This window comes from Neofelis nebulosa, chromosome 6, assembly GCF_028018385.1.
Source record: "Neofelis nebulosa isolate mNeoNeb1 chromosome 6, mNeoNeb1.pri, whole genome shotgun sequence".
NCBI lineage: Eukaryota > Metazoa > Chordata > Mammalia > Carnivora > Felidae > Neofelis > Neofelis nebulosa.
Genome location: NC_080787.1, coordinates 71,774,368 through 71,801,685, shown reverse-complemented (window position 1 = coordinate 71,801,685; position 27,318 = coordinate 71,774,368). Strand labels below are relative to the sequence as shown.

The 27,318-nt window shown below is 34.7% G+C and overlaps 1 protein-coding gene across 7 annotated transcripts in view; it reads right to left on the bottom strand.

Annotated features, from left to right (window-relative positions):
* SENP6 (SUMO specific peptidase 6) overlaps positions 1–27,318 on the bottom strand; it is a 118,097-nt gene that overhangs the window by 51,145 nt on the left and 39,634 nt on the right. For 5 of the 7 annotated variants that reach the window (XM_058734502.1, XM_058734505.1, XM_058734508.1 and 2 more), the window contains 3 exons: positions 26,385–26,405; positions 15,957–16,027; positions 2,450–2,595 (listed from right to left, as the gene is read on the bottom strand). In XM_058734502.1, the coding sequence (XP_058590485.1) occupies positions 2,450–2,595; positions 15,957–16,027; positions 26,385–26,405 (238 nt within the window). The remainder of the gene's footprint in view (positions 1–2,449; positions 2,596–15,956; positions 16,028–26,384; positions 26,406–27,318) is intronic. The other 2 variants (XM_058734503.1, XM_058734504.1) reach the window with 2 other exon arrangements.

Genomic DNA, 27,318 nt, shown 5'->3' with positions numbered 1-27,318 from the left:
ATGATGGGAGTCAGGCTTCTTAGTCAGAGAAGGAAGTTACAAATATGCAAGGTGGGAAAGGCTAAGATAAACACTGTGATATTAGACCAGAACTGGAACTATCAGTGTGAATGCATGCATTTTAACATGTACTAAATATTAACACATAAACACACATATATTTGCTAGTTTTGCCCACTGAGAGGGCCTCTACACGTGATACCAATTAGCAATAAGCGTAACTAATGCCCAAATACAGTCCCTCCACTTATAGGAACAATGGCCCTTGGAGAAATACATAACTCTAGAGCTGAGACAGAGAAGATACAATGAAGTCTAGACCATCTGGTTACATCAAAACTTAAGGAAGTATTCAAAGAATGATGTGGTTATGTCAAAAAAGAAAGAGGAGCAAGCTTAAAGAACTTCCTGGGGGCCAAGACTGGGACAATCTGAGCATCAAAATAATGACAGTGACAGAGTATAACTTTTTTGAGTAAGAATCCATGTTGTGTCTACTATACTTCAAAAAAAAGAAAAGATCTATGTATTGAGCTGTATAAAGAAATAAGTAAATATAAGGAAAATTTCTACCTTAGAGTAGTACATCCTTTTATTATACTTTATATACACTCTACCTTACAGCAGCTCATCTTATTAATAAATAATACCTACTAATTAACTTTAAGGTGGACAAATATAGGAAAGTACATCTTAAGATAAATGTTATCATGTGAAAATTGTATGCATTCTGATATGATGCAATGATGAGATTATAGAATCACTTGAGAGGATTCTTTAAAAATGCATAAATCATGAAGAAACATACTCCTCACAAATATCAACTTAATGAAAGACAAGGAAGGACTAAGAATTATTCCAGATTAAGGAAGACTAAAGATTACAACAATGAAATATAACACAATCCTGAATTTGATCCCGTTCCAGTGAAGGAAATTAATTAGGTGAAATGTGAATGGAGTTTGTGGATTAGACAGTAATTTTGGATACATGTTAATTTAAATTTTTTTTTTTAATTTTTTTTTTTTCAACGTTTTTTATTTATTTTTGGGACAGAGAGAGACAGAGCATGAACGGGGGAGGGGCAGACAGAGAGGGAGACACAGAATCGGAAACAGGCTCCAGGCTCCGAGCCATCAGCCCAGAGCCTGACGCGGGGCTCGAACTCATGGACCGCGAGATCGTGACCTGGCTGAAGTCGGACGTTTAACCGACTGCGCCACCCAGGCGCCCCTAATTTTAAAATTTTGACAAGCATACTCTGGTTTTATAGGAACATGCCCCATTCTCTGCCCCCTCCCCTGCCTTTTCTAAGGAAACATGCACTAAAACATTAAAGTAATAAATAGGCATATTTGTTACTTATACTCAAATGGTGCAGAAACACACACATATACAGAGGGAAGGTGGAAAGGAGGGAGATCAATATTTCAAATGTGGAAAACTGAGGAATCTAATAGAAATGTATGTAAGCTGTTTTATTATTTCTTCAACTTTTTTGCAAATTTAAAATAATTTCAAAATATTTCTGGTTGAGAGCTATTATTTGGAGTATGTTGCAGGAAGGCACTGATAAATTCTTTCCAGATATATGTGTTTTACATTTTGGATAATGAAAAAAATGACATAGTGAAGGCAGAAAAGTCTGCTTAAAAAACTTTCTAGGAGAGGGGCGCCTGGGTGGCGCAGTCGGTTAAGCGTCCGACTTCAGCCAGGTGACGATCTCGCGGTCCGTGAGTTCGAGCCCCGCGTCAGGCTCTGGGCTGATGGCTCGGAGCCTGGAGCCTGTTTCTGATTCTGTGTCTCCCTCTCTCTCTGCCCCTCCCCCGTTCATGCTCTGTCTCTCTCTGTCCCAAAAAAAAAAAAAAAAAAAGTTGAAAAAAAAAACTTTCTAGGAGAGGCTCCTAAGCAGCTCAGTCACTTAAGCATCTGACTTCGGCTCAGGTCATGATCTCATGGTTTGTGGGTTCGAGCCCTGCATCTGACTCTGTGCTGACAGCTCAGAGCCTGGAGCCTGCTTCAGATTCTGTGTCTCCCTCTCTCTCTGCCCCTCCCCTGCTCATACTCTCTCTCAGAAATAAATACACATTAAAAAAAATTTTTTTCTAGGGACTCTTGGGCAGCTCAGTAGGTTAAGCGTTCAACTCTCAATTTCGTCTCAGATCGGTCAAGATCTCATGGTTCGTGGGACTGAGCCCCACACTGGGCTCCATGCTGACAGTGTGGAGCCTGCTTGGGATTCTCTCTCTTCTTCTCTTTCTTTGCCCCTCCCCCACTCAATACTCGCTCTCTCTCAAAATAAATAAACATTAAAAAACAAAACAAAACTTTTCTATGTCTCTTCTAGTGCTATAAGGAAAGATCCCCTAGAATTTAGTAAGTACTAAATGTTATACTGATAAAAATACCAACTAATTGATTAGCAACAAAGAAGAATTTCTCTACCCACCTCTATATCAGTTAAACATTTTTTTGAAGCAGGAGACAGAGGAGATAGAGACTGGTATGTGCTACTATGACGTTTCTGTGGTACTTTCCTTTTAATTTCAGACTCCAGATGTGATTCTGACTCTTCAATTTTCTTTGTTACACGATCTAAAGGAAGGAGAAAAAAACCAAATGTACTGAAATTAAATCTTATAAATTCCTCACGACTTTTGCTATAAACAATATTAATTTATATTATCAAATTATTATAGTTTGATTAAATTAATGTTTCAAAATGTACAACAAAGAGTAAGCAAAACTTGGGAGCAGGGGAAGATGGCTAAGAGGATCCTGAGCTCACCTCCTTCCTCAGGCACCAAGGCAACAACTACATATAATGCAACTCTTTCTGAAAATAATCTTAAGATTACCAGAACAAATCTTTATAAAAGTATAAAAGAAAGGACACATTGAGAGGGTATGAGGGGCAGAGATGCAGTCGGGAACAAAATCCCTGGCAGGTAATCCAAAAATGGGAGTGGTATCACAGGCGTGGAGGCCCTCCCAGAGGAGTGAGGGGATCAAGTTAGGCACCCTGGCTCTGGGAATCAGCCCCAAGAAGACAAGCTACACATAACACCTGGCTTTGAAAATCAGCAGTGATAACTCCAAGAGCTTTGAAAATCAGTAGGCCTTAACTCTGGGAAAGCTGAAGGCTATAAGGGAAAAAAAAAAAAAAGAAAAAAAAAAAAGACTCTGCTTTTAAAGGATCAATGCATTTTATCACTTAGTCCAAGACCCAGGACAGAAACAGCACCTTGAAAAGCACCTGGGTTATATATGAAGGACATTCATTTGACTAAGTTTAGGGCATGTGTGAAAGGGGCAGGGATATACAAGAATAGAAATGCTGGGAAGCACCATTTTCCTTGCTCTTCTTCAGCCCAGCTAACTGGACACTTGCAGGTGCCAGTTTTGACATTATCTATCTTCCTTAGCAGCAGTGCTCATGCTACCCTGGCATTCCCCTGTGAAACCACTTTAATCAAACAGCCAAACCCCATGTGTGCCTCCAAAGCAACTCCTACAATGCCACACCGAGTGAGCAATCCTACAGGGACAGTGCCCTGCCTACAACCACGCTCACAAAAGTTGTAGCTGGACCTCTCAGCCTGCTGTGCCAAGAGTTAACCTCACCCATCAGCAAGCCTGCAGCAGCTACAGCCAGGCCTTTCTGCCAGCCCTGCTCATCAGTGCACCCTGCAAAAGTGATGGCTTAGTCACAACAGGAGGGTGCACACACAACCTACACAAGGGATACCCCTGGAGCACCTAGTTCTAGTGACTAGAGGTAAGTGTGCTATTGGGTCTCATAAGATGCCTTCTATATAAGACCACTACTTTCAAGATCGGGGAAAGCAGCTGATCTATCCAATACACAGAAACAGCAAGAGCCAGAAAAAGGAGGGCACAGTGAGACACGTTCCAAACAATGGAACAAGACAAAACTTCAGAAAAAGAACTAAATGAAATGGAGATAAGCAGTTTACCCAATGAAGAGCTCAAAGTAATGGTCATAAAGAGGCTCACTAGACATGAACAAAGAGTAGATGAACAAATTATATCTATGTTACTTCAACATAGATATAAAAAATTTAAAAAGAACCAATCAGCTGAAGAATACAGTAAGTGAAATGAAAAATACATTGGAGGATGCAGAAGAATGGATGAACAATCTGGAAGATATGTTAGTGCAAAGTACCCAAGCTGAACAAAAGCAAAATTTAAAAAAAAAAAAAAAAAAGCACATGCTAAGGAACCTCTAGGACAACATCAACCATACTAACATAACACATTATACAGGTTCCAGAAGGATGAGAAACGGGCAAATAATTTATTTGAAGAAATAATGACTGAAAACTTTCCTAACAGAGATAGAGGAAGAGATAACAGAGATAGAGAGCTCCAAACAAGATTAACCCAGGGAGACCACACCAAGACAAATAAAATGTCAAACATTAAAGATAAAGCGAGAATCTTAACAGCAACAGAAGAAAAGCAAATGGTTACATGAAGGGGAAACCAAGGCTATCAGCTGATTTTTCAGGCCAGAAGGGAGTAGTATGATACATTCAGAGTGCTAAAAAGAAAAAACCCACAACCAAGAATACTCTACCAGGCAAGATAAGCATTCAGAATTAAAGGAGAGCTAAAGAGTTTCCCAGAGAAAAACAAGTTAAAGAAGCTCATCCTCACTAAACTACTTTACAAGAAAGGTTAAAGGGACATCTTTAAGCAGAAAAGAAATAGCCATAACTAGAAGGAAATTATGGAAAAAATTTTACTGCTAAAGCGAACATACAGTAAAAGCAATAGATCAATCACACACAAAACTAGTATGAAGGTTAAAAACCAAAAGTAGTAAAATCAATTACGTCTACAAAAATTAGTCAAAGGATACACAAAATATAAAATATAAAATGACATCATATACATAAAATGTGAGAGGAAGAAGTAAAACGGTAGTGAATTTAGTATATATTGAACTTAAGCAACCAACAACTTAATAGACTGCTAAATATATAGGATGTTATATATGATCTTCATGGTAACCACAAACCACCAAAAAATATAAAGAAATGAACCCAAGCATAACACTAAAGGAAGTCATCAAATCATGGGGAAGAGAGCAAGAGAAAAAGAACTAAAAAACAACCAAAAACAATGAGCATGATGGCAATAAGTACATACCTGTTAATAATTACTATAAATGTAAATAGACTAAATACTCCAATAAAAAGACAAAAGGTGACTGAATGGATAAAAATAAAAAACTAGACCCTTCTATATGCTCCTATAAGAGCCTCACGTCAGACCTAAAGACACATACAGACTAAAAGTGGAGGGACAGAAAAATATATTCCATGCAAATGGAATTGGAAAAAAAAGTTGGGGTAACAATACTTATATCAGACAAAATAGACTTTAAAACATAAACTGTAACAAAAGACAAAGAAGGGCATTAAATAATGATAAAGGGATCAATCAACAAGAGGGTATACCAATTTTAAATATCTACGTGCCCAACACACAGGAGTACCTAAAAACATAAAACAAATATTAACAGACATAAAGGGAGAAATTGACAGTAAAACAGTAATAGTATGGGACTTTAACACCTCATTCACATCAATGGAAAAAGCATCCAAATGGCAAGTCAATAAAGAACCAATGGCCTTAAGTAACATATTTTTAGGTAGATGGATTTAACACATAAATATTGAACATTTCATCCCCAAAAAGCAGAATACACATTCTTTTCAAGTGTACATGGAACATTTTCCAGATGAGATCAATTGTGAGGCCACAAAACAAGTCTCAACAAATTTTAAAAGACTGAAATATATCAAACATTTTTTCCAACAATATGAAATTAGAAATCAATTACAAGAGAAAAACTGAAGGGGGAAAAAAAACCCACCATCCCACAAACATACGGAAACTAAACAACAAGTTATTAAACAACCAATGGGTCGATGAAGAAATCAAAGAGGAAATAAATACTTAGAGACAAATGAAAATGGAAACACAATGGTTTGAAAACTTTGGGATAGATCAAAGCAGTTCTAAGAGTGAAGTTTATAAAGATATAGCCCTACTTCAAAAAAAAAAAAAAACAAGAAAAATCTCAAATAAACAAATGTTCCCTTACACATAAAGGAACCAGAAAAGAAGAAGGCCCCAAGTTAATACAATAAAGAAAATAATAAAGATCAGAGCAGAAACAAATGAAACAGAGACTAAAAACACAATGGAAAAGAAATGAAACCAAGAGAAATTCTTTGAAAAAATAAACAAAACTTCTAAACCTTTTTCACCAAAAAAAAAGAGGACTCAAAATCCGAAATAAAAGAGAAGTTACAACTGATACCATAAAAACACAAAGAATTATGAGATAACTATGAAAAATTATATGCCAATAAATTGGACAAACTAGCAGAAATGGATAATTCCTAGAAACATAATTTTCCAAGAGTGAGTCAGGAAGAAATAGAAAATATGAACAGACCAATTTCTAGTAACAAAACGAAACTGGTCATCAAAGCTCTCAACAAACGAAAGTCTAGAACCAGATAACTTCACAGGTAAATTCTATTTAAAGAAGAGTTAATACCTATCCTTTCCAAACTCTTCCAAAACAAAAAAAAGGGAAGAAATGCTTCCAAATTCATTGTACAAAATCAATACAATGGTTGATTGTACCTGGTACCAAACAAAAACACTACAAAAAAAAGAAAATTATATATCAACACCCTTGATGAACACAGATGCAAAAATCCTCAATAAAATATTAGGAAATTAAAAAAAAAAATTTTTTTTTAACGTTTATTTATTTTTGAGACAGAGAGAGACAGAGCATGAACAGGGGAGGGGCAGAGAGAGAGGGAGACACAAAATCTGAAACAGGCTCCAGGCTCTGAGCTGTCAGTACAGAGCCTGACGCAGGGCTCGAACCCACGGAGCGTGAGATCATGACCTGAGCCGAAGTCGGACGTTTAACTGCTTAACCGACCAAGCCACCCAGGCGCCCCATGTTAGGAAATTGAATTGAACAATACATCAAAGGATCATTCACTACAATGAAGTGGGGTTTATTCCAGGGAAGCAAGGGCAGTTCAGTATCCACAAATCAATGTGATACATCTCAAAACAAAATAAAGGGTAAAATCATATGACTGTCTCAATAGATATAAAAAAGCATTTGACAAAATTCAGTATCTGTTCATAATGAAGACTCTCAATAAAGTGGGTTTAGAGGGAACATACCTCAACATAATAAATGCCACATAGGACAAACGCACAGTGAGAAGCTGAAAGCTTTTTCTCAAGACAGGGATTTCCACTCTCACCACTTTTATTCAACATAGGACTGGAAGTCCCTAGCTACAGCAATCAGACAAGAAAAAAATTATAAGACAATCAAATTGGTAAGGTAGCAAAACTCACTATTTGCAGATAACATGGTATTACATATAGAAAACCCTAAAGACACCACCAAAAAACTATCTGAAGTAATAAATGAATTCCATAAAGTTGCAGAATAAAAAATATATGCAAACGGGTTGATTTTCTGTACACAAATAACCTAGCACAATTTTTTTAATCCCACTTATAACTGCATCAAAAAGAGTAATATTATCTACAAAAAATTTAGCTGACTATGTTAAAGACCTGTACTGTGAAAACTGTAAGACACTGATGAAAGAAACTGAAGACAACACAAATAAATGGAAAGGTATACCATGTCATGGATTGGAAGAATATTGTTAAAATGTCCATACTATCTAAAGCAATCCACAGATTCAATGCAACTCCCATCAAAACACCAATAATATTTTTCAGAGAAGTAGCTCAAATAATCCTAAAGTTTGTATGGAACCACAAACCCTGAATAGCCAAAGCAGTCTTCAGAAAGAAGAACAAAGTTGGAGGTATCACAATATCAGATTTCAAACTATCCTACAAAGTTATAGTAATTAAAATAGTAAAGAAATGGCACAAAACAGATGCATAAAGCAATGGAACAAGATAGAGAGCCCAGACATAAACCTACACTTAGGTGGTCAATTAATCTACAACAAAGGAGGCAAGACTATGCAAGGGGGAAAACAGTCTCTTCAATAAATGGTGCTTGGAAAACTGGACAGTCACAGGCAAAAGAATGAAATTGAACCACTTTTCTTACACCCTACACAAAAATAAACTCAAAATGGATTAAAGACCTAAATGCAAGACCTGAAACCATAAAACTCCTAAAATAAAACATAGTCAACTCCTGGACATCAGCCTTAGCAATATTTTTCTGTATCTGTCTCCTCAGGCAAGGGAAACAAAGGCAAAAATAAATAACTGGGACTATAAAAGCTTTTGCACAGCAAAGGAAACCATCAATAAAACAAAAGGCAACCAAGTGAATGGGAGAAGAAATTTGCAAGTGTTATTATCTGATAAGGGATTAACATCCAAAATACATGAAGAACTTACACAACTCAACAACAAAAAGACAATCAGATTAAAAAATGGGCAGAGGATCTGAATAAACATTTTTCCAAAGCCAGACACATGAGGAGATGAATCAACATTACTAATCATCAGGGAAATGCAAATCAAAACCACAATGAGATATCACCTTACACTAGTCAGGATGGCTAAAATTAAAAAGACAAGAAGTAAGTATTGATGAGGATTGGTACAGCCACTATGGACAGCAGTATAAGGGTTCCTCAAAAAACTAAGAAATAGAAATACCATAGGATCCAGTAATTTTGCTACTGGATATTCACCCAAAGAATTATAAAAAACAAAAACAAAAACAAAAACAACTAACTAAAAAACTAATTTGAAATGATTTATCCACCCTTATATTTATTACAACATCATTTGTAATAGCCACAATATGTAAGCAACTTAAGTGTCCACTGAGATATGAAGGGATAAAGATGTGTCCCCCACACATACACACTGGAATATGACTCAGACATAAAAAAAAAAAAAAAAATGAAATTTTGCTTTTTGTGACAACATGGATGGACCTAAGGGTACTGTACTAAGCAAAATAAGTCAAACAGAAAAACAAATACCTTTTTTTCCTAATGTTTATGTATTTAATTTTGAGAGAGACAGAGCACACAAGTGGGGAGGAGTAGAGAGTGAGAGGGAGACACAGAATCTGAAGCAGACTACAAGCTCTGAGCTGTCAGCACAAAGCATGACACAGGGCTCAAACCCACAAACTGTGAGATCATGACATGAGCCGAAGATGAATGCTTAACTAACTGAGCCACCCAAGTGCCCCTAAAGACAAATACCTTTTAATTTCACTTATGTGTGGAATCTAACAAATCAAACTAACAAAAAGCAGAAAGTCCCATAAATACAGAGAACAAACTGATGGTTGCCAAGAGTGAGAAGTGGTGGGCAAAATGCGTAAAGAGGAGTAGGAGACACAGGCTTCCAGTTATGGAATGAATAAGTCACGGGGATAAAAGGCACACATAGGGAATAGTCAGTGGTATTGTAATTGTGTTGTATACATACAATCATGTGATGGTAGCTACATTTGTGATGAACACAGTGTAATTTATAATCGTTGAATCACTATGCTGTATACCTGAAACATGCATTATTTCATGTCAACTATACATCAATAAAAAGTAATATTAATAAAAGAATAACCAGAACTTTAAGTTGTAGCCTATAATCATGTCCTGGTAGCTTTACTTTTCACTCCTCACCAGGATCTGCACACACTGTGGACCACTCTCATCAAGCGTACCAATATTCTCTTCAGTTTATTCTGTTTTAAAGACAGCAGAGGGACTTCCCACAACGAACCAGTCAATCAATCTGTCTCTCTCTCTCATACACACTCACACTCACACACACTCACACACACACACACACGCTTAAAGTTAGTGACTCTTCTTAGATTAGTAATAAAAAAACAATTCAGGGGCGCCTGGGTGGCGCAGTCGGTTAAGTGTCCGACTTCAGCCAGGTCACGATCTCGCGGTCCGTGAGTTCGAGCCCCGCGTCAGGCTCTGGGCTGATGGCTCGGAGCCTGGAGCCTGTTTCCGATTCTGTGTCTCCCTCTCTCTCTGCCCCTCCCCCATTCATGCTCTGTCTCTCTCTGTCCCAAAAATTAAAACAAACAAACAAACAAAAAAAACAAAACATTGAAAAAAAAAAAACAATTCAAACATTGGGTGCAACTATTTAGATAAAGGAAACTAAACTAATATTCAGCCTAATGGTTTCTTATTCAAGAAATACAAAAGGATTTTCCTCACTATTTTTCAATGCAAATTTAATACTTTTCATTAAGGACATAATTAGAATTTTTAAGTGATTGAATGAACACCCAAAACAGAATAATTTATTACACTCTGACTTTATCAGCAAAGATTTAAGTATGCAAGACAATACATGTTTCTAAAACACAAGTTAATGAGTCTACAAACCAAAATTTTCTACCTTCATAATCCCAAATTTGTTAAATACTTCCATATTCCTATCTTCAATATCCTCTTTTAAAAAAATTTTTTTTTAGTTTATTTATTTATTTTGAGAAAGAAAGAGCAAGCAGGGAATGGGCAGAGAGAGAAGGAGAGAGAGAATCTCAAGCAGGCTCTGGGCTGACAGGGGCTTGAACTCACAAACCATGAGGTCATGACCTGAGCTGAAGTCAAGAGTCTGACACTTAAGCGACTAAGCCACCCAGGCACCCCGATATCCTCTTTTTTAAAAAAGTGTATTTATTTTGAGAGAAAGAGAGAGCGTGTGCATATGCAGGTACATGAGTGGGGTAGGGGTAGAGAGGGAGAGAAAGAATCCCAAGCAGGCTCCACACTGCCAGCATAGAGCCTAACATGGGACTTGAACTCACAAACCGTGAGGTCATGACCTGAGCCAAAATCAAGTCACTTAACCAACTGAGCCACCCAAGTGCCTCTAATATCCTCTTATCTTTGAATTTTTTTAAATAAGGAGGTTACCTACACATACAAATCAATATTATGTAATATTTCTGAGTCTGAAATACGATACTGTCTTAAGAAGCCTACACAATTTGGACGCCTGGGTGGCTCAGTCGGTTATATGTTCGACTTCGGCTCAGGTCATGGTCTCACGGTCATGAGTTCAAGCCCCACATCAGGCTCTGTACTGACAGCTCAGAGCTTAGAGCTTGTTTCAGATTCTGTGTCTCCCTCTCTCTCTCTGCCCTCCTCCTGCTCACACTCTGTCCCTCTCTCAAAAATAAACAAACATTAAAAAAAAAAAAAGAAGTCTATACAATTATTCTTGTTACTGTAATCACAGAGTTGCACTAAGTGAATTCTACCTTTCCAGCATTTGTACAGTTCAAACACTTTACTTTCCTGGACAAGAAAGCTGGAAATCTAAATAATAGCTGCCTTCTCCTTGTGCCTCCTTCCTCACATTCAAGGGAATTCTACTAACAGCTCTTAAATTCATTACTTCCTCTCCAACACCACTGCCAGTACATTTCAGATACTTAACTCTTGGCCTAAATTGATTTCCCTCACTCCAAATGAATCCTTCCTCATTACTGCCAAAGTGATCTAACAAAAAATATGACTACATTCTAATGTTTAATATCTTTCAATGATTCTAGTAGCTAAGGAAAAAATTCAGAACCCTATCTCTTTGCAAGCAAAAGTTTGTGTTGATGTTGCAGTCTTCCAAACAAACTGCTCCTCAAAGAGGTTCATTTCTCCAGGGTGTATGTCCTATCATGCTCTACATATTACTGTTCTCTTCACAAGTAAAGCCCTCCCCATTTAAGTAAATTCAAACCATTCTTTGCTAAGAAGCTGCCTCTGCCCCACACTAAGCATAAACAATCCTTGGAGCTTCCACAGCATTTAATCTGTATTTCTATTAGCACCTAATTGTATTTTACTGTTATTATTTGTACTGATCTGTTTCTTCCCATTATATTGTCAGCTTTGAAAGAGCAGAAAATAATGTTTTGGCCACATGTTTTCCTAGTGTCTAGAAACTGTACAAGCTAAGGGCTCAAAAAATGTTTAATGGATTAATGAATCACACAGCAGAAGATAAAACCATATGACATACTTTAAAAAGATGAAATTACATGAGTGAAAGGAAGAAATGCTGTTACTACATCATCTTTGAAAATGTCTTAACTTTGTCACACAGAGATACTCATTCACTCGAAGATCCAGAAACATAAAGACTTGGCCTCTAGGCAAAGAGAGGAACTGAAAACTGCTCCTAACAACTAACACCAGAGGTTACAGAGAAGCTACTCCAGTCTAGAGCATCCGAGTTTTAGTCAGTATTCCTATAAAGATTAAATTACTTTGTTAGACTCATTGTATACAAAAAGCAGTTTCTATACAAGTGAAGAAAACAGAATGTTCACCCAAGACCAAATAGTAGGAACATCAAGATTAGAATATTTCTTATTGGATTCTCCAGCTCAACATCTTTTTAATATACCACACTATTTCCAGCTAGGCAGAAAGGTCAGAATATGGAAGCTATTACAAGTAAAAATGACTAGCTGGTTGAACATACAGAATAAATTTTTAATCTAATTTAAAAAAAAAAAACAAAAACAAGGTCCTCCATTAAAAACAAAACATGTTCATGGTAGCTTTATTCATAGTAGTCAAAAAGTGGAAACCACCCATAATCTACCATCAGGCGAATGGATAAACAAACTGGTACATCATACAATGGAATACTAAAAAGGAAAAAATACTAATGCATGTAGTAACATAGATCAATCTCAAAACAAATTATCTTGAACGAAAAAAGTCTTACATAAAAGAGTACATAATGTTTTATTCCACTAATATGAAGTCCCAGAATAAGCAAAATTAATTTATGCAGGGAAAAATAAGAACAATGGTTACCTTTGATGGGTCAGGAGTGGGGACTGAGAAAAAATATGAGGAAATTTTGATGATACTATCTGTGCTGTCTTCCCAGGGGTTTGCATTGGAAAAGTTTGTGTACTTATTAAAATTTATTCAATTGTACACTTAAGATTTGTGCATTTCAATGTATGTAACTTTTTAATAAAAAGAGAACTATGAGCAAATATTGACCTCTAATGATAGAAATGCTGAAAGGTTTAGGAAGGAGTAAAGTGTACGGATATCTACAATTTAACATGCATAAAAAAATGAATTCATGTACAAATGGATATAATAAAGCACCAGAGAAAAGTGTTAATTATAGAAGCCATGTGGTAGAAATATGTGTATTCACCATAAAAGTCAACTGTTCTGTACGTTTGAAAATTTTCATAATAGAAGCAGATATATGTCCCAAGAAGAGGGACAGAACATAAACAACAATTGTTACTCTGGTTATGTACTGGCTTTTTAAACTATTTTTACAGTCGTTCAAACTAGAAAAACAGTTGTCTTCTCTATCGTGTAGCTGCCACCATGACTGATTTTCAATATAAAATAAAATCAAGATTTATCTTTAATATTTTTTAAAAGTTTATTTCGGGGCGCCTGGGTGGCGCAGTCGGTTATGCGTCTGACTTCAGCCAGGTCACAATCTCGCGGTCCGTGAGTTCGAGCCCTGCGTCAGGCTCTGGGCTGATGGCTCGGAGCCTGGAGCCTGTTTCTGATTCTGTGTCTCCCTCTCTCTCTGCCCCTCCCCCGTTCATGCTCTGTCTCTCTCTGTCCCAAAAATAAATAAAAAACGTTGAAAAATAAAATTAAAAAAATAAATAAATAAATAAATAAATAAATAAATAAAAGTTTATTTCGAGAGAGAGAAAAAGTGAGGAGAGGCGCAGAGAGAGAGAGAAAGAGAATCTCAAGCAGGGATTCAACACAGGGCTGGAACCTACAAACTGTGAGATCCTGACCTGAGCCAAAATTAAGAGTTGGATGCTCAACCGACTGAGCCACCAATGCCAATTTCATAGTTTTGATAAATGTACTATTGTGACTGTAAGATGTTAACATTAGGGGAAGCTAGGTAAAGGATAAATGGATACTATGTACTATTTTTACAATTTTTCTGTAAGTCTAAAAATATTTCAAAAGTAAAAAAAATTTTTAAGGATTATTTATCCACAAAATGAATGTTATCAAACTTTAAAAATTATTTGCAACAAACCTGGGGCTGATTTGTATCTAAAACCATATGAATGGGCCAAATCACTTAACTTACCAAAATGCATTTGTGCAATGGGAATTATAACACCTATTGTGCAGTTCTCTGAGGATGAGAAATAACTTACTTTCTGATCCAGCAAGAAAACGGTAAAGCACAGTGGTTTCAAGCATGAGCTTTGGTATCATCTAGGCCTAGATTGCAATACCAGCTCTGTGTCCATGAGTAAGTTATCTAATCCCTCTGTGCTTCAGTTTCCTCTGTATCCAATGTAGGTTAAGTTAAATTTAGCTTAAAGGATCTTGGATAAGGAGCTAGGACAAAAGTAAATAATGAATACAAAGCATTTAACTCAGCATCCAGTACTTAGTAAGAGTTCAATAAAGACTTAAGGTATAACAGAATAAATGTTGAAAAGGGTAGTCAATTATTACTAAACTTAAAGAGCATAACTAGGTAGTGCCAAGTACAGTAATTCACGCTCATAATAACTACAAAGTTATTAATAAAGGATGAAGAGGGGTGCCTGGGTGGCTCAGTTGGTTGAGTGTCCAACTCTTGATTTCAGCCCAGACCATGATCTCATGGTTCATGGGGTTGAGTCCCGTGTTAGGTCTGCACTAACAGTATGGAGACTTCTTGGCATTCTTCCTCCTCCCTCTCTTTGCCCCTCTCTCTGCTCCTCCTCTGCTCATGTTTGCACACATGCTCATGCTCTCTCTCTCTCTCTCCCTCAAAATAAATAAATAAACTTAAAAAAAAAAAAAAAGGATGAATAGGAGTTTGGGATATTCTCTTTATAAAATAGGGCCATGTTCAATAAACAAATAAAAGATTTCCACTCAAGAGTAGAAAAGAATATAGATGCTTTAAAAAACAAACTCTTAGCTATCAGGAAAACCCAGCTGTTTAAATCAATTAGATTTTGGATAAGAACAAGCAGTGCTATGGTTTAAGCAAGTAAAGGACTGGGACAAACTCACAGATTAAGACTCAATATTCTAGGGGTGCCTGGGTGGCTCAGTCGGTTAAGAGTCTGACTTTGGCTCATGTAATGATCTCATGCTTAGTGAGATAAAACCCTGCATTGGGCTCTTTGCTGTCAGCATAGAGTCTGCTTCAAATCCTCTGTCCCCCTCTCTCTGCCCCTCCCTCCCTCCTTCCCTCTCTGTCGTTATCTCTCTCTCTCTCTCTCTCTCTCTCTCTCTCTCTCTCTCTCTCTCAAAAATAAACATTAAAAAATAGATATGTTTTTAAAAAATCACTATTCTAGATAACGAAAATCAATTTGATGGTGAAACATTTTCTGTAAATGTTATTTGCCTTTATTTTTGCACTAATATTAGTATATTAATAGATTATGTCAATAAAAACAAAAATTTCTACCCACAACTTTTTTTCTCCACATCTATTATTAACATAATTGTATCAGGTATGGTCTCTCTAAAATTCAGTGGTTGCCGAATATGTTCTAAATTTTAGAACCATAACCATTTAAAGCAAGAAAACTACATTATACAAGATTATAATATAGTTCACCCAAACACAATTTTGAAGCTATAATCCATCTACAGTTAATATGTGGATCCTGAATTTAGTGCAAATCCTAATTAAAAAAAAGATTTCAAACTGTAATCTCTTCAGTATGTAACTATTCCCCGAAAATGTTAGGTCACAGGTAAGTAAAACTTCAAATCAGTTCAAAAAATGCTTTTCTGTGTATTTCTATTATACTTGGGAATATTCTAAAACCAGTGTCATATCTCTATTTCTACCTTTCTTTCATACAACTATTCAAAACCCTTCACAGGTGTTAATAAATAAAACTGTACACTTACCGACACCTTGAGGCCGACTCAACCTTACAGAATTATTTTCAAATTTTTGGACATGAGGTGGATATTCTTTCCTAAAAAAGGAAATTTACATAGATTATTCTAACAGAAAAATATATTTTCAGAACAAAAAGGTGCGGAATCACTTACAATGTGTTTATTAAAAGTAACCCCCCCCCCAAAAAAAGGCAAACCACAGCTTCCTTGCCGTATAAAAAAATACTATAAAATAATAAAACTATATGATACAAATATGCTAAACCCTACTAAATTGTAAGATCTTTAAGAACAGTGACTACATTTTAGACTACATTTTAGATGGACTCTTAATCCATCAGACCCCACTGCAAACTTTCATACAAATATTTAATAAATGAATCCAAGTTATTATTGTCCTTTCAAAGTAGTCACCAAAGTTATATATTTATTCCCTCAATGTACAAAACTTTAGTTTTCTTTTGAAACTGCCATCACAATTTATAAAACACATTAAAAACAAGAGCATGTAATACTTCATTGTCACACATTCTTTGAATTAAAAAAATCCGCTATTTAATAATGTACAATTTGGGGCGCCTGGGTGGCTCAGTCGGTTAAGCGGCCGACTTCAGCTCAGGTCATGATGTCGCGGTCCGTGAGTTCGAGCCCCGCGTCAGGCTCTGTGCTGACAGCTCAGAGCCTGGAGCCTGTTTCGGATTCTGTGTCTCCCTCTCTCTGACCCTCCCCTGTTCATGCTCTGTCTCTCCCTGTCTCAAAAATAAATAAAATGTTTAAAAAAAATTAAAAAAAAAATGTCCAATTTGCCCAATTTTGCTGTAAATGTTTCTAAGTAATTAAAAACAAATCAACAACTAGAGGAATAAATGATGATTAGGATATTGGCTTTGAGGACAATTTGAAAAACAGCACAAAAAATGTTATGTCCCAAACCAGCAATATGAAACAAGTATCTTATTCTTACACTATATTATGGAGATATAATTATACTTGAAAAAACACATCAAATTACACTGTCACTTTATATACAATTTTCAGGATTTTGAACATAATCCTCAGAAAATAAAGATCCTAAAATACCACATAAATCCAAATACACACTAATTTGGGGGTAAAGCCAAAAACCTATAGGTAGTTGTGGGATAGAAGCATTAAAGATTTACAAAAAGTGCAATAAGCCTGGGAACTACAATATCTACTTACTCACCCTAAATAAAAACTTCTAACATATTCCGATTTTACTTAACCAGGGAATTAAAAATAAAAGAGGCTATTCTATTATTTGTAAATTCATTCACACTGGTGATCAACACCTATCGGAGTAATATAATTAAGTAAATTAAAATTCTAAAGAAATTTTTCTAAAAGAATTTTATATTCTTATGTTATCATAGTCAAAGGACCTAAATTAAAAAAGAAGATAAGAAAATGACACAAGAAGAAAACAGTAAAGAGTAAGGATAGTAGTGTGTTTGTAATGTGAGTTAGCAGATAGTGAGCATCATGTGCCAGGTACTGTTCTAAGTGCTTTATATCTATCAAGTACTTGAATCTTCACAATTACCTTACGAAGTATATACTATTATTAGCACTTTATAGAGGAGATGGAGGCACAGTAAAGTTAATTAACTTGCCTATATTCACACAACTATTGAATAGCAACGCCAGAATCTGAAATCTGGAAATTGCATCAATATTGATAAGTAATGGAATTTTCATTTTTGAGCTGCATTTTTGTACAACTGGGCAATGTCTACCCTGACAAAATTTTAGATTCATGAGGACATAAGTTGTGAAGATAAGAATTTGCCTTAGACATAGTAGTAGTACTAGCACTATGAAGAAGATAGGTTTTTAGCTAATTTTATTAAACTTAAAACTCATGGTTTTATAGTTCATACACTTTCACACTAAAGGGAATATAATATAGTCTTATCTTTAAAGCAGATAATTCATTCTTTTAATCTTTAATTTTTATAATTATTTGCTTGGAAAAATAAAGATATCAACTTTAAAATGCAACAGAGGCAATGAATCTAAAGCAAAATACAATGATACTATTATGGTAAAATAGTGAATAACACAAATAGTATACATTCTTAAATACTAAGGATTATCAATACAGAAAATAATTATTTGACAGAGAATGGGCACAAAATCTGAAAATAGATATTTTAGATTTTGTACTTTGAACCTGTTTGATGACTTATTCCGGGGTATGCTATAAACACAGGTTTACTCAGTAATAACTGACATAAATCATCTGAGACAACCAATCATACATGTGCAGGGGTTGGTGAAAATGCTGCACTGAATGCACCATGTTTTTTGCAATCTGACACAGTGCACTGAACTATGCCTTGCTAATGGGGAACAAACACCACACAGAATACATCATATAATATCCGTGACTTTATCATGTATTGTAATGTTAATAAACTAGTCTGTGTTTTTTTACCAAAATTCCCAGATCTTAATAGCCATAATGTATTGAATATTTGCTCCATATTTCCTTATATAAACAGGGGAAACTAATTTTTCTTTTAAATAGTGTATAAATAAATTTCAGAAATAAAAGCATACCGTAAAGTTTAATATAACAATAACAAGGATTTCAGGACAAAAGTAGCATTACTTTAACAAGAAAATTTTTAGAAACTTCTAGCCATAAACTATCTTGTGTCTTTAATTTTTAGTTTTTAAAAAATTGTTAGGTGATCAAAAACCAAATTTTATACTAATTTCTTAGTTTGAGGGTGCTATCACTCTACAGATACTAACATTTCAAACTCCAAGCCAGTATGAAGCTCAAGTCTAGGATTTAATTTACCAGTGGATATTTCTTTCCCTCAAACCAAGCAGAAGCACAGAAGCTTCTTTGTCATCTGTTATCTACAAGGTGGGAGGATTTTTTTGCTTGGGAGGGTTTCTGTTTGTATAGTTAAAAAAAAAAAACAACAACCCACCTCATGAACTCAACATTTTACAACCTGCAAAAACAATTGGAAAGCTTTTTTTCTTCTGTACAGAATTACTGAAATAACATCAAAATGCTTTGCTTTATTAGAGGTTAGATAGGCCTCAGCTCTGAAAGGTTTTTAAAATAAATTTAATTTTGGAATAATTTTAGATTTACATGAGAGTTAAAGACAATTCAGAATTATATTCCTCACCCAGCTTCTCCTAAAGTTAACACCTTCAGCAGCATCATACATACGTCAAAAAAAGAAACCAACACTGGTACACTACTATAACTAAATGCCAAATTTTACCTGAATTTCACCAGCTATTCCACAAATATCTTTTTGTTCCAGGATCCACCTCATTTAATTGTCATGTCTCTTTTAGGCTCCTCTGTTTCTCAGTCTTACATGATCTTTCATGACCGTGGCACTTTAGAAGAGAACTGTCAAGGCCCCTCAACCTTGGTCACTCTGATGTTTTTCTAATGACTAGACCAACGTTATGAATTTAGGGGGAAGGTTACTGCAGAGCTGAAGTGCCCCTCTCATCACATCACATCAGGAAGTACATAATATCAATACGATTTATCACTGGTGATGTTAACCTTAATCATTTAGCTAAGGTAGTGGTTGCCAGATTTCTCCATTCTAGAGTTACTATTTTTCCCTTTCAACACTGTTTGGAAATAAACAAATCAGTCAGGCCAGCCCACAAAAGGGATGAGGGTAGATAAACCCCACTTCCTGAAGAGTGGAATATCTACGCAGATTATTTGGAATTCTATAATAAACAACTGTCCATTTCCTTCAATTCATTTTAAATAGCTTGTAAAACCCTAGGATAATTTGAGTAAATAAATGATTCATTTATTCAACCAATTTTTATCAATAAGATATATGGGTATTTATTTTATACTTCAGATTATAATCCAATTGTTTTAGTTTTGGTCTCTGGGAGTGCTTTCAGTTGGCTCCTTTGTCCACTTGCTTGATGTGATGTCAGTTCTTTTTTTAAATTCTGATAAAATACATATAATGTAAAATTTACAGACATATAGAATGCTTCATAATCCACAGGTCACCTTTTTACAAAGGGCCTTGAAAATCTTCTCTTTAATGTTACAATTTTAGTATATGTGCTGTTGAAGCAAATACCCTTTTGTTTTTTGAGTACTTGCTTGGTTTTTAACAATACAGGACACTCCACACTCATTTTGTATTTTCCCTACCCCATCCCTAAAATCAGCCATTTCTCCACGTTCTTTTTCTTAGAGAGTGGTATTAGAAACCAGGATCTAGGTGCTGAGTTTTTGTCTTGGTTTTTGCTTGGTTTTAATTATAGCTCATTTTATTAATCTTTTCATTGCTCTAACTGATCTATAAGATGTACATTTCTATGAAATAAATGTATTCATATTCAAATGTTAAAATTCATTATTCCAAACTCATGTTAAACTCATAAATTGGTGTAATTTTCTGAGATATACTAAAAATCTCCCACAGCTATACTCTAAGAACTTCTTGCATTTTAAATATTTAGGGACATTTTATATGTTAAGTTGTTATACTTTTATAGACTATGCCTGTTACATGCTTTTTCCTTTTTCATACTTCTTCTAAAAAAAAAAAGTTTATTTTATTTATTTTGAGAGAGGGAGGGAGAGGGAGAGAGGGAGAGAGAAAGAGAGAAAGAGAGAAAGAGAGAGAGAGAGATCGATTTATCTAGTTTGGGGGGGCGGGGCGGGCATGGAGAGAGAGAATCCCAAGCAGGCTCTGCACTGTCAGTGTGGAGCCTGACACAGGGCTTGAACTCACGAACTGTGAGATCATGACCTGAGCCAAGATCAAGAGTCAGACGTTTATCTGATTGAGTCACACAGGTGCCTTTCCTATTTACTACTTCTAATTCCTAATTCCATCTTGTTATTAAAATTAACTCATGCTGTTTTCACCTTTTGTGATTCTAAATACCCTTTACCTTATAGATTGTTAATGTCTGATTCTTAGAAACGACATAGTATAACTGGGTTTAATCCAACCAATTTGTCTGCTATTAAATATATTCAACCTGATCACAATTACTGTAACAACTGACAGATTTCACGTTTTCCTTTCATCTTTATTACCTATCATTTTTTAATATTTGTATATATTTCAGTTTCCTCTTTTCCCCTATTTTTACTGGTTTACATAATTATTATTCATTTGTTTTCCCTCCCTAATTAATTTAACAAATAGTTACCTTTCCTCTCTCAACCTTTATTCCAATTACATATTTCTGTTAACACGTTATCAAGATTCCAAACATTTATTCAAGCCAGATGTTCTATTGCATCCCTAATGAGATGAGGTCTTTAAAATCCTGTTACTTCTACCCCTCCCAACTTCCCAGAAAAAGGCCTTAAGATTCCTTTTATTTCTACTTTTCTACCTCCTCAACTCCCAACATTTTGCTGAGATAGTTTTGAATATGTAGTCATAGACAACATTGATTTTCCTTTCCAGCACATTGATATTTGGAAAGTAGAACATGCTTACTCTTAATTAAATTCCACTGAAGTTGTTTATTGTACCAAATTATAAATCATATACAAAAGATTGTTTTTTAAAAACTCTCAAAGATTGGGGCACCTGGGTGGCTCAGTCAAGCGTCCAACTCTCATTTTGGCTTAGGTCATGATCTTGTGCAGGTCATGAGACTGCATCCTGCATTGGGCTTGCACCTGGCAGCACAGGAGTCTCCTTGGGATTCTCTCTCTCCGCCCCTCTGGTGCACGTGCACACATGCACACACTCTCTCTAAGAATAAATAAACATTAAAAAAAAACCAAAACTCTCAAAGGGGTGCCTGGGTGGCTCAGTCAGTTAAACATCTGACTCTTGATTTTGGCTCAGGTCATGATCTCAAGGTTTGTGAGTTCAAGCCCTGCATCAGGCTCCATGCTGACAGTGTGGAGCCTGCTTGGGATTCATTCTCTCTCCCTCTCTCTGTCGCTCTCGCTCCTGCTCTCAAAATAAATAAATAAATAAACTTAAAAAAAAAAAAAAAAAAAAAGAAACTTTTCAGATCACCTTACAAAGCCTTTCAAGACCTAGGTCCTAGCTGACCTTGCCAAACCCACATGGTATAACATTTTCTCCTTTGCTCCCCAAACTCCAGCAATAGCGGTCATTCTTTCTTTTCCTTGAACACACCAAACTCATTCTTGTAAAACTATCTTAGCGCCTTCTCTTCCCTATTTGGAAAAGCTACCTCTGCGATCATGGCATGCTGACTCTTCATTTAGTCCTTGCTTAAAATGTTAGCTTCCTAATAAAAAGTTTCTCTGAACATGCAATCTAAAGAAACCATGTTGTCACTCTCTGTAACATCACTCAATTATACTCTTTACATAGAACTTATTATTTCATGTTTTACTTGTTCATTATTAGTCTTTGCCCATAAAATTTGTAAACCACAGGAATGCAGGGATCTTGTCCTTTTTGTTCATCACTATATCCTTATGGCTAGAACATAGCAAGCACTTGATAAATATTTGGAATGAATAAACGTGTATATCTAAAAGGCTGTATGCAGTCAGGAGTCCATTTATCAGGTTAAATAACTGTATAAAATAACTGTATAAAGAATGGTTGTGTTGGTAAAAACTGAGCCACTACTAGCCACCATGCAAAAATCCAAAATACTAATTTTTCACCCAAGGTGCAAATATCATAATTCAGGCATTTAAGGACACTTGCAGGGGCGCCTGGGTGACTCAGTCAGTTAAGCAACCAATTCTTGATTTCAGCTCAGGTCATGATCTCATGTCATGGTCATGGGATCAAGCCCTGCATGAGGTTCTGTGCTGAGCGTGAAGCCTGCCTGGGACTCTGACTCTCTCTCTCTAATAAACATTAAAAAAAAAAAAAAATAAGACACTGCAAATTTGTTTATATTTATTGACTGGACATCTTGGTTGGAAACAATATACCCAGACTCTAGACTGTTTATTCTCCTTCTTCCTAGTCTTCTAGAGTTTCCATATTCAATCACTGTTTTCTTTTCAATACATTTTATGTGGAAAGGCAAATCATTCTTCTCTTCCTCCATTTATTCTTTAAAAACAAAAAGTCTATTGCTGTTCTCAAATATTTACTCTCCTAAACGAACTTTAGCATTAACTGGTCAAATTTCTTAAAATGACAACAAAGTCACTGAGATTTTGTCTAAAATTGCATTTAAGGAGTAAACTAATAAAGAATGTAATAGAGGTCTCGAGTACATCTTTAGATACATTTATAAAGGCTTTATAACTATTAACTTTATTACTGGATATTTAATTGTTGCTGTAAATAAAATTTTGGTCTCTCCAATATATACTCCAATTGATCAGAGTTGAATGAAGGAAACTATTAATACTATTAGTCTTGTAGCCTACCATCTTGCTCAACTTTATTATTTCTAAAGTTTCAGATGACTCTTATAAGGAAGACAGTATCATCTAAATGCAATTTTATTTTCAGATACCTTTAGACAGCAATTTATAATACTATAATAAATTGGTACCACCTCTCTCAACAATTTAATAGCACTTATCAAGAGCATTAAAAATATTTGTAACCTAGTCCAAAGAATCCTTTCACAGAGATTTATCTTAAGAGAATCATTTAGAAATTTATACACAAAGTTGTACTTGAATGTGTCATATATAAAAGTCATGAAGTAATGAGTAAATAAATTATGAATACCTGCATGATAACCTATTATGCATTCATTAAAAATCATTTTTAAAAGTCAACTTAAGCGCGCCTGGGTGGCTCAGTCAGTTAAGTGTCTGACTTCAGCTCAGGTCATGATCTCACAGTTCGTGAGTTCAGGCCCCATTCTGGGCTCTGTGCTGCAGCTCAAAGCCTGGATGAAGCCTGCTTTGGATTCTGTGTCTCCCTCTCTCTCTGCCCCTCCCCTGCTCGTGTTCTCTGTCTCAAAAAATGAATAAACGTTAAAAAAAATTTTTTTAATGAATTAATAAAAGCTTATGAATTAATAAATAAAAGTGAAAAATGTTACGATGCATTTAGGTGAAATGCATATATTAAAAAGCACACAGAAAAAAAACACTGAAAAAGAAATGCATCAGGATCCTAATAATCTAATTTTCTATTTTGAGAGCCTTCAGAAAATTATAAAATCTCTATAATACTTATCTTTCAAACATACTCTTTATGCAAACATTTCTAGTATTTTACCTATGTTCTTTCAATGTATTCTATTCATCTTTGTACTTTATTGATGCTTCAAAATTCTCTACAATATCCACATACTTTTTACACTAATAAATAATAAGTATTTTTAAAAATTTTAAATTGGAAAATCACTGCATGCTTCAGTTTCATAATGGACCAACAGATTCTTTACCTAGGGAGGAAAAACCAGTTCTAATACCAGATTAAATATTCTAGGTTACTGGTGCTACCAAATATACTGTATTTAGAACCTATCTGTCCATGAGTCAGAAAGGAAGTCGAGTCATTCAAGTTGTCAAAGTCACCTACAACAACAACAACAACAAAATGGCAGCAATTTTTTGAAGTTTTTCAAGCTCTAGATATTAATACTGCTATTTATTATTTATTCCAGCCTAGTTTCAAACTCAAAGCACACCTCACTGTGCTCAGTACACAAATGAAAAAAAGCCTGGAAAAGACTTACCTTCCACAAGTATCTATTTTTTGTTTATTAAACCATTCTCTTATAAATAATTTAGTTCAAAAATTTATAGTCTCTCATGTGTTGAGGGATAAAGATAAAGGACCTTCTAGTACTCTTTAAAGATCAGAAAAAAGATGTAGCTTAGTGTTCACATGAAGGGAACAAAAGGCTTATGTGAAAAGAATTCACAAAGTAAAATGTACTGTAGCAAAAGTTCTCAGCTAATCTCCAACGAAGATAAACACAAAATAATTTTAGGTAAGGATCCAAAGATTGATGGGCTAAATTCAACCTAAAGATAACTATGCTGCTGAATAAAGCACTCAGGTATATTCATTACAAGTTTTTTATAAAGAGTAGCTGCTTCATATCTAATCCCTGGCAGTAATTTTAGTACAAGAGACTGACAGAATGTCAAGATTACTTTTTTTTCCCATCATCTATTACTTAAAGAAATTTCAAATTTTATAGTTTAGTCAGTTTTAAATCATTATCTCACTAGTTCCTCACAAATCTCCTTAAAATCGGGCAAATATTATTATCCTCATTTTACAGTAAGTTATGTGCCTACTGATACTGCTGGTTACTTAATTCCACATCTTCTGACTCCCGTTCCAGTATTATTCCAAGAGGGTAGGGACTTCTGTCTGCCCCTAGAATAGTGCCTGGCACATAAAGTCATTGAAAACATTTGCTGAATGTATCAATGAATAAATTTCCACTACAGAAATATGCATAAGCCAAAACAGTGCAAAAAATCAGCATAAACCCTACAAAGTTATTGTGAAAAACAGAATAATTTAAGATCTTTATATTATTGTGAGAATATTAGAGTACTTACATTTTATCTACTATAGCATACAGGAAAGTATTTACATAAAATGAGTCTGTTTTGTTTATGACTGTATAAAGAGTTAATGTATATTCTTTAGCAATTATATTTTAAAAATCTTATTAATGGATTTCGAAAAAATATGTAGCACTTATGAGTTAAAAATTTTAAAGATATAATGACCCATCTATATCTGACAGAAAATAATGCTTCAAAGAGAAAAATAAACATAATGAGAAAATAATTTTTCTTCCCCAGTAGATTAAAATATCTGCCCAATCCATTCACCTAAAACATGTAAGAATTGTGAAGTATTTCAGAATTATAAAATATGACTAAATTTTTTGTTGACAGGATCATCTTTATAATTCAGAACTGTGGTGTTCAGTAAGGGGGAATATATGCATTTTATAAAATAATACAAGTTGTCCTTTTTACTTTCTATACACCTTTAAAGAAACTATAGAATTAAAATTATGTAATTAAACAACTGTGCATTCTTAAAAAATTATTTTGAAGTTATTTACATCATTCAACACTTCTGCTAAAGGACATGTGCCTGCCAATGTTATTACAAAGTGAACAATCAGCAATCATAAAATTGTTTTGGGTCAGAATAGGCATACATTGATGTTTAGAGTTTTAACTCTACATTTAAGGCATTCTAATTCCACTTCCCCCTCAACTCTATCTAATAAAGTATAAAAACAAAAGTATATCAGTAAAAGCAAAGTAGTCCTATCAATGTAAATATATAACCATATTGAGAATTATGGTGAAACACTAGCCACCAAAGTCAAATATCATGTTCTACCATCAATATTTCCTTTTATTAAAATAATAAATAAACTTTAATGATGAACTCAATGGATATTTTTCAAAGCATATAAATAATCTGGTATCTTACTGTTATATCCATGCTCTAATTTCATCAATATTAAGCTTACCTTTCCTTTTGGTCCAGACTGCTTAAAACATGAAAAAGAAAAAAAATGTAAGAGGCAAGACCTCATTTTTGATATATCATTGTAGTTTTAGTAACTGCGGTCAATAAGGCAAAACTCTGATGTGATTAATTTGTTTTAAACACATTATATATATACTATATACTAAGTTTTGAATCTTGTCAGATAAGTAAATTATTTTTAAGTTTTTATTAATATAGAAAATTTATATCTAAACATATTTAAGAAAAAAGGATGTACAAAGATATGAAAGATTCTTGGGAGAGCTTTATTTAACCATCAACCAATTGATGATAGGTTTAGAGTAGTTATATTGTCTTCAAAGAACAATAAAATTTTCTGAAAGTTATAAATTTTTCGTGGTTCCAATTCTGTTATCAGGTGTGATAATCAGCTTCTGAACAAGAAAAAAAATTTTTTTAAGGTTGGAACTTTTGAATAAAAGCCATAGATTAAATACAGCAGCATATGGTTTTAGACACAAGGAAAGGCCTTGGATTTAAAATCATGGCCTCCAATCAAAAATACAATTTATAACAGGTCCACCCTTCTCCACATTCAAGGAAAACCTAAAAAGCTATCAATATCAATTACTCAATAGTAAAATTACAAAAACCTTCAATTTAGAGTAAGATTCATAACCTAGAATTATTTATTATAAAATGAACAAAATATTCAAAACTGTAAGCAAAACATAGTTTACAAACTCCCCGAGTCACCATATAAACTCTCACATTCCAATAACGTGGAACAAGTAAAACATTAATCATAGTAAATTAAGAGGAAAAAATAGTAATGTGGGTTTATACAAACAACACTGAAAAGACCTATTTTTTTTTAAATTTCAATAGTAAAGAATTATAAGCTTACATGAATACCATATTTGAAATTTTATCTCTACCATTAAAAAAAAAGG